This window comes from Gallinula chloropus (genome assembly GCF_964237585.1).
Source record: "Gallinula chloropus genome assembly, chromosome: 12".
Lineage (NCBI taxonomy): Eukaryota > Metazoa > Chordata > Aves > Gruiformes > Rallidae > Gallinula > Gallinula chloropus.
In genome coordinates, this window is record NC_140097.1 from 5,661,635 (window position 1) to 5,670,370 (window position 8,736).

Genomic DNA, 8,736 nt, shown 5'->3' on the forward strand with positions numbered 1-8,736 from the left:
ATGGGATTGCACCTGATTCCTTCTTGTGCAGGTAGAAGTAGTCAAGGCTTTGGCTTCTGAAAGTGTTCTCTGTGATGCTTGTCCTGCATTTACATGAATTAGTTGGAGTTTCCAGTTGGATCTGATGAGAGCAGGGCTGTGCCTAAAGCAAAGTGAGAACAAGGAGTGAACCAGCGTCTTCCCAGTTGCCTTCAGCCAAATTTGTCTGACAGTTGTCTCTGCTCCTTCAGTCACTTTTGAAGTCAGTCCCTTTTAGGTTCCATTTCAAAACGAGTTGTTAAAATGCTGTTTCCCAGTGAAGAGCTGGAAGGTGAGGGAGGGGAACTGGCTTTCGCAGAGGCCGAGCTTGTCTGCTCAGCCCTGGGAGGGATCGGGCTGCGAGCAGGTGTTTTCCCAAGGAAGTTGCACTTTGTCACCTGGCACAGCCCCAAGCTGGGTGCAGTATCCCTCGGAGTCAGCGCTGCTGAGATCTGCACGAACCTCCGTGACGTCCTGCTGCGCGGAGGAGAGAGCTCAGTGCAGGCAGGAGAGCCTCTCTAGATCCACAGCTTCTGCTGCCTCTGTAGTGCAAGGTGTTTCTGCTTAGGGGACACAGATTTGCACATAGGGCAAAAGAGCTGATGATTTAGCTAACCAAAGACATACTCCTTTCCAACAGTCGGTGAATCGCTTCCTGTGCCAGCACAGAGACCCAGCTCTGCGCAGCTTTCTCCCAGGCTTCCTCCACCAAAGTCCCTCGGGGTGGAGAGAATTCATCTCAGGAAGTCATCCATAAACGAGCAGCTCTTGGAAACCAGACACTCCAGGTAAGGTACATCCCACTGAAGCCATGCTCTGCTACTGGCTGGCACCAACTCTGTCTTGTGCCTGCTGCCTCCACGCTCTGCTGCAGTTATTACAGGACTCGGTGATGAGAGCTAAATTGCCTGTTCAGTAGGAAAAGCGTGGAGGAGTCTCTGTAAGTAGTTGCCATGGGCTCTGAAATTGTAGGGTAGTCTTTGTGAAGAGATTAGAGATGGGTGAGGAATTTCATAATAAGGGCTGTATCAAAGGATGTGCTCGTGCCCACCAGGACTGTCACCCTTTATCTCTGTTTCTGTGGCTTGTTTTCAGTTCTAATTAAACAACTTGTAGTTTTCCTGGTGACTCTGCTGCATGGCTTCAGGTAATAGCAAATCATACCTATCCCTGCTGGTGATATCTGTGTTTCAGCAGGTACATTGTCAAAGTGTACAGAAATTGTGTTCTGATGGGCAATTCTCCATGTAAGAGCAGAGTTACTGGGATTCAGCCAGCTGCCATCACTTTGCCAGCTGTGGTGACTGGCTGAGGCTCCTGTATGTTTCTCAGTGTGGCCAGCAGGTCAAAGGAGGTGATCCTACCCCTCTACTCTGCCCTGGTCAGGCCCCACCTGGAGTATTATGTCCAGTTCTGGGCTCCCTGGTATAAAAAAGACAGGGATTTCCTGGAGAGAGCCCAGAGAAGAGCTACAAATATGATTAAGAGCCTGGAGCATCTCCCCTGTGAGGAAAGGCTGAGTAAACTGGGACTGTTCAGCCTGGAGAAAAGAAGACTAAGGGGGGACCTTATTAATGTTTATAAATATCTGAAGTATGGGATGCAGGGGGAAATGGCCAGCCCCTTTTCAGTGTCTGTAGGGACAGGAAAAGGGGCAATGGCTGCAAGTTGGAGCACAGGGAGTTCCACACCAACATGTGGAAGAACTTTTACACAGTGAGGGTGACAGAGCCCTGGGACAGGCTGCCCAGGGAGGTGATGGAGTCTCCTTCTCTGGAGATATTTGAGACCAGTCTGGACGCCGCCCTGTGCAATATGAGCTGGGGAGCTGCTTTGGCAGGGGCGTTGGACCCGATGATCTCTCGAGGTCCCTTCCAACCCGTATGATTCTATGATATGGGCACTTGCTGAGCTGGAAGAACAGTTCCATGGGGCACATCAGTAGCAGTAGCTTTGCTGATGGTTGCATGATCATGTGGTATGGGTGTAATCTGGTGTTAGTTGTTCTTGGTGTAAAGGTTTCCACTGACCTTTATTTCTTGGACTGCCTTGCTAGAGCAGGCTGCTTAAAAAGGTCTTAAAACTTTTGGGCACTGTCACGTCTTTGTTTTCCTCATCTCTCCCTCAAGCTAAGCAGAACCCTTCTCCATATGAAGGTTGGAAGTTGAATTATAGCCATATGTAGCCATTTAACTGTGGTGTGATTCATTTTAAAACCCAGTTCCTTTGCTTCTCTCTTACCTGCTCTGTCTCTTCTGCTTCACGTGTCTGTCCCTTGGCAGCAGCTTTTCCTACTGTTCCCCCTCTGAGGAGTTCCCTTGAACCGCATGAAGGGCTTGAGCTTTTCTTCCTGTTTAACAACCGTTGTTTACACGGTGAAGCACATCCACCTGTGCCCTTCCCTTTTCTATTTCTGCCCTTCATTTTCTTTCCTCAAACCTTTGGGTGTGCATATTCTGTGTGCTGTGACTTGCCTGGCATTGAACCGAACTGGGATTGTCTTCTCCTTTACAGGGACCCACTGTCAACTCACAGCAGTCCTTACCGAACCCTGGATCGTCCACCCCAGCCCCACGGTGGGAGAAGCATGCCTACTACCCCCGTGCTCACACGCAACGCCTACAGCAGCAGCCACTTACAGTAAGGGGGCTTTGTTTTAAGTGTGATATCCATCTTGGGCGGCAGAAGAGTAAAAGTGAAAGGAGTTCAGAGGGCAAAGAGTCCTTTGCCATGCAGCGATCCCTGCAGCAGGGTCAGGTGTTCTGGATGTTGGAGGCACTAAGTGTCAGCCACCATCACACAAATGGATGTCTGCAAAATTAGGAGTGAGAAGGAAGCTGGAATGCAAATGTTGCCTATCTGATTGTGAAAGGTTATAGGGGAAGGGTCCTTTCCACATAGGCACCTACAGAGAGCTTGAACAAGTAACACTTATTCAAAAGGTTTCTGTATAATGCTGGTGAGGTAGTCAGGATTTATTTTACATGTCCTCAGTAGCCTCATTTCCTAGCAAAGTGAGGGTTATGAAAGGATATTGTCTGTCAGCCTGTGGCCTCCCCACAAACTCTTGTTCATGAGCTGACAGGTGTCTGCCATGGGTTGCGTTCCTATAAACTTGCTGAGAAATTAAGTGTGCAGGTGGAGGAGGGAGGTCCCGACTGGTGCCCTTTGTACAGGAAGAGCAGCTCACCTGTATTACTAGACCAGGGAGAATCTGTGCTGGGGAAGGAGAGATGCTATAGATCTTGGAAAGTTATTGAGAGCTCGTGATGTGTTTAGCTGGGGTAATGCAGCCTTGAGAGACAGACCACAGCAAATCTATATCTTCCTACGTTCTCCTAGCTCAGCAACTTATGTAGACTTTGCCTGCCTAAAAACTGAGATCTCTCCTGTAAATCATTAGAAAATGTGAGTTCCCGAAGGTACCTGCGTGTATCCCTGTCACAAATTAACCTTGATAACCACGATAGATTTTATTACAAGAGATCTCCTGATGTTGCAGGCAATCTAAAGTTCAGCCAAGCTGACTTTCTTGCAGTGCAGATATTCTGTGTGGAAAGAAACCACTGGCTTATCGTGCTGTGACTGGGAATGCAGGGTGCCTGACTTGTCCACGCGTACTCTCTCCAGCTCTGTATGTTGGCCTGTGGCTGCCTTTGACTGATGACATCGGTGTTGTTTCAGGCCGGACGTGTCCCCGCACCATCGCCGGCAGCGCAGTGGGAGCCTGGAATCCCAAACCCACCTGCTGTCTGAGACTCCTGCTGAAAAGGCAGCCTTCACCCTCTCCAAGTCCCAGCGAAGCAGCAGCACGGAGATCCTCGATGACGGGTCGTCCTACACTAGCCAGTCAAGTGCGGAGTATTACTGCGTGACACCTACTCCCAACCCATATTACACTACTCAGACGCTCGACAACAGGACCAGGGGTCGAAGACGGTCCAAGAAACAAAACATTTGTGCTGCAAATTCGGGAAGTATGCCCAATCTGGCGCAGAAGGACGTCCGCAATGGTGTCTACCACAAAAGTCAGGAGCAGCCTTCCTCTAGTTACTATATTTCTGGCTATTCCCCCTACACCGAATCTGACGTTTACTACAACGGAGGATATGTGTATGAGAGTGATACAGAGGGACAGTACAGCGTCAATCCTTCCTATCGCTCGTCGGCACATTACGGATACGACCGTTACAGGGAATTCAGGTCTTACCATGAGGATGAGGTGGACAGAGTACCGCACAACCCCTACGCAACCCTAAGGCTTCCGAGGAAGCAAGTTGTTAAAACGGAGCATATAACCAAAAACATTCACAAGGCCTTAGTAGCAGAGCATCTCCGTGGTTGGTACCAACGTGCCTCCAGTCAAAAGGAACAGGGTCATGGCCTGCAGGCGGGCTTTGAGTCTGACCGAGGATCTCAAAGGAGTTTGGGCTTTGCTGGTCTTCAGGTGCCGTGCTCTCCTAGCAGTCGGGTGTCATCTTTCTCTTCAGGTAATGTCTGATTTTCTTCCATGTTGGGGGGGTTTTGTGAGTCCCTTCTGTGCAGCAAGTTCTCCTCAGTGAAGTCAGAGTAGAAGGAAGGCTAGGGCCCTGTCCTGAAAGAGGCAGGTGAGGAAATGAATAGGATCCTGTTGTTCCGTGCCTGGGAAGAAAGACTTGTTCCTTCTCCTGTGTGTAAAGCTGCCCTTTACTCCCTGTACACGTATTAGCTGAAGAAGCACAAAGAGCCTTATGGGTTTCCAACAGGCTTGTGTTTACCAACTAGGAGCAACATGCAAAAATTTATGCTGTGTAAATGCAGTTGCTGTGACAGGTCCCAAAATGTAATAATGAGCATCGCTGCCTGGGTCAGAAAGCCTTTATAAGGGCATTCCCTAGCTCCAAAAGAACACCTGCACATTCAAGCTGCCTACCGGGCTTGTAAATCCTACTCTGTGTCTGCATTGTCTGCTTGTGTGTCCTGCAGGAACCCACTGAGGTCACTAATGAGAATTGTCTCACTTGTCTCAGCTGATTTAGCTGGAAAAAGCTCTAATTTGCTGTAACTTCTTTTTTTCTTTTTAATTCCAGCATCTTCTGCGAACACGGCTGGGAACTGGAGAAACCCCCTTGCGCTGGGACTTCCAGACTACGAGTCTGTGCCTCATTCCTCTTACGCCAGCTGTTATGGGAATGCTTATGGCAACCTTCCTTTGCAAAGCAGGTGAGGAGATCACGACTTTCTGCTCTTCCTCCTGCGTTCCACAGGCTGATAAAACCTCTGAGAAAATCAGCTCGATTTCAAGGGGCCAGGATGAAGAGTAATGGTAAAATTGGCTTTGGCAGAGTGAGTCTTCTCTGTGCCACTGCCCCTGCGAAGGCCATCATGTTTAAGTACACTTATGCTAAGTGTAGCCAGTGTAGTAAGTACCCCGTGTTTGTGCCTCCTGTGTAGTGAGGCATAGCTTGCAGTTTCTGCCAGGCTGACTTGCATGAGATTACTGAATTTTGATTTTTGGTTTGGTTTAGAATAAATGAAAGCATAAGAAAGGATAGAAAAAATTCTGCTAGATCCTCATTTTGAAGCTAAACACCATGGGCATTTTTACTGCAGTGATTTACAAGATCTGCAGCAACAGTGTTTAAAAATACAGGTCCTACTGAAGTCTTAACTTCCTAAAACTGGGCTCTGGAAGCTGCTTATTTTGGCAGCTTTTTCTACATAAGGTTTATTAGATCTTAATATTCTGTAGTATGAATCACTTGACTGATCACACAGCTGGTTTATTTTCTATTTTAATGTGATTGGGGCAAATGAGCAATCAAGACACTCTGGTCTTGACGGCTTTGAGCAGCTGAGATGCTGTTGCCATTGTTTGACTGACAACAGCATGAAAACTGGGTTTGGATCCAAATTACACCGGGGTGAACTCAAAGTGAACCAGTGTTACTTAAAGCTCGCAGCAGTTGCATGAGTTTATGTAGAACTAGGGGGTCTGGGGAAGACCCCTCAGCTCTTGCTGACCCCTGATGCCCTGACTCTCTTACAGAGCCTATGCAGAGCCGAGCCAGCTGGGTGGCGATGATGAGAGCCGGTTGGAAGACGACTTGCACAGCAACGAGCAGAGGTTATTCTGGCATGAGGATTCAAAGCCCGGGACGCTCGTGTAGATGACCTGCAGCCCTGCATTCGTACCCTTGCGTGCCTTGCACAAAATGCTGTGACTCCGAGGCAGATGTCAGGTGGAACTTCCAAACCCAATGAAAAACAAACCAACCCAACCAAAAAGGAAGTAGGCTGTTGTACTGTGGGGAAAAAAAAAAAAATCAGCATGAAGAGGGACTGTAGCAGAATGACAAAGTCTCACCACAAATGGAGTTTCCTTCTGAATCCGGATAGCCTACGCGAGCAAGGGCAAGCCACCGTTTAATCTATGACTAGATGCAGCACTTGGTTGAAGTATTTATATTTAGCAAGCACTTTTTGGGAAGATTGGAAGGTGTTGAAGGCAAACCTCAGAGGAAAAAAAAAAATAAATAAATGTGAAAAGGAGACTCTTATGGAAAAGCCGGGAATTCTAGGAGCACAATTCTGATGTCTGGAAGAAGAAGTAGTGAAAATTTATTCTGCCGTGGCTTATGAGGGACCTGGAAGGACTTTCATAAGCTTGTGAAGGATAGATACTGTGTGTGTGAGTGAGGCAAAGGGTGAATTAATCAGTATTGGAACATTACTTGAAGAAAGGCTGGGTTGTCTTTTTGTTTTTAATTATGGAGGTTTGAATGAGATTATCCATTTTTTGGGGTGTTGTTAAGAGTGTTTGTTAGCACCACAGGCAACTTCTGGAAAGGAAAGGATTTGCTGACCGAACATGTCGTGTAAAACTATAGGTGGTTGTGGATTTTGGAAACGGAAGCAGTAAACTTTGAACTCTCTTCTCCGTGATAAAGTGTAATTAATATCGTCCCATTTAATGACCTTTCCATGGTACAACTTCGCTGTGCGGAGGAGTAGGCAGATTTTCACGGTGGTTGCACAGTCCGTCGGGTGACGATGGTGTGTTGCTGCGCCACAGTGGACAGAGGACCCGCGGTGGGGAGCTCCGGTGGTCCCAGGGCGAGCGATTTGATGGTAACGGCCAGTATTTTAAGGTGGATGCAAACACAACCAGCCAAGTCGGGTGCCTTAAAATGAGGGGCATTAGGATTGTACCGCGAGTCACCTGAACTGCCAGGTGCGTCGCGGAGTCACTCGGTGACACAACAGCGTTTTCACGAAACCATTTGTGTAGGAGGAAAGTGCGACTGCAGTCTTGATCTAAGAGGGATAAACCTACCTCACGCCATCCATCTGTAGGAACAAATTGGCACGGGTTGTCTGGCGTGATTCCCGGCGACTCGTGTGCTCACACTAAATCTCTCTCGTTTCTCAGCTGTAACTGTGCTTCAGGATTCCAGAAATGGTGCTTTTTTTTTTTTTCTTTTATACAAAGGGTTAGTTACTCCTTGTTCATATTGTGAATAGAAAAGTTTCTGATAAACTTTTTTGACCTTTTTTTACCAATATTCCAGAGCATGTAATATATACAGAAGGACACACTTGTTAAGCTGGTACTTAGTCGTTTGTATTATTAGAGTCACGATTTGGAGTTAAACAAAAGCAAAATAAAACAATAACTTATTTCCTTGGTTTTGCATATTTGTATAGCCTTCTAGAAGCGCGGGAGCTCTTTTTGCTTATTCTTTTACTACTTCCGAATTTTTTAGACCTATTATTTTGTATAGGTCAATAAACTAAAAAGTGTGCTACCAAAACCACTTCAGCATTCCTCCTGTTTCTACTCAAGTACTTGGAAAAAATGCAGGGGGGTGTTATTTCAGGGCTTTGAGAGAGAGTAAATCACTGTGGTCCGATTTCTTTTGGCCTATGTTGTTAAGTTGGGTGCCAAGGGTCAATGGCCTTTGCTGGGGGAAGTTTCGGCCCAGGGCAGTCCAGACCCTGCCAAAACAAGTCTAAGTCTGAATTTCTGATGGTGCAAGGGGAGGGAGGAGTGGGACTCCATAACTTTGCAAGGGCCTCTCCTGCACAGCTGCCCCCAGGAGCTGAGCTGGGCTTGTTCTGCATCCCCACAGAAGGGACTCTGTCCTTGGACCTGCTACCCACCTTCATTCCAGCAGTGGCACACAGAGTGGCCTTGTCTATGGTAACACTTCTTGCTCCTCTGTTCTTGCACTTAAAAATTCCTGCAGCCTTTCCTGTTTGAAGCATGACTCTTGGGGTTTTTGCTCATCTGTTGGGTCCTCTTTCGAGCTTGTCCCTTCTGAGACACCTGTCCTTTTACAGGAGTGACTTGGGATCTGGGTGTATGCCTGCTTTTGCACCCTGGTCACCAAGCTGCTGAGTTTATTCAGTCTCACTCACCTCTCTTCAGTGTTACCTGTCATTTCCTACCTTTTACAGCATCCAGAAGCTTTACCACCACCACTGAATTTTATACTTATTTCCAGGTTGCTGGTAAAAATAGGTATTAACAGGAACTTGCCAACACAGCCACTAAAAATACCCCCGTGTTGTACTCTTCCATTTCCTCAAGTAACTTTTGAGGCCTGCGCACAACTTCATTTATTGGATCATGCTTCCTCCTCTTACAAAGCCTTTGTGTTTGAGCAGGAGCTGAGTGGTGTGAAGTTCAGCACCTTCTCCAGAACTAATGGTATCGGTGCAGGCTGGGGGGTTATT

General features: G+C 47.4%; 1 protein-coding gene across 1 annotated transcript in view; it reads left to right on the forward strand.

Annotated features, from left to right (window-relative positions):
• The window catches only part of FRMD4B (FERM domain containing 4B), a gene marked incomplete at its 5' end in the record, with an annotated part of 81,563 nt that extends 74,631 nt beyond the window's left edge, over positions 1-6,932 (forward strand). Inside the window, 5 exons of the mRNA XM_084269427.1 lie at positions 659-806; positions 2,533-2,658; positions 3,703-4,508; positions 5,088-5,220; positions 6,047-6,932. Coding sequence (XP_084125553.1) covers positions 659-806; positions 2,533-2,658; positions 3,703-4,508; positions 5,088-5,220; positions 6,047-6,167 — 1,334 coding nt within the window. The 3' untranslated portion in view covers positions 6,168-6,932. The remainder of the gene's footprint in view (positions 1-658; positions 807-2,532; positions 2,659-3,702; positions 4,509-5,087; positions 5,221-6,046) is intronic.
• Positions 6,933-8,736: the final 1,804 nt, after the last annotated feature.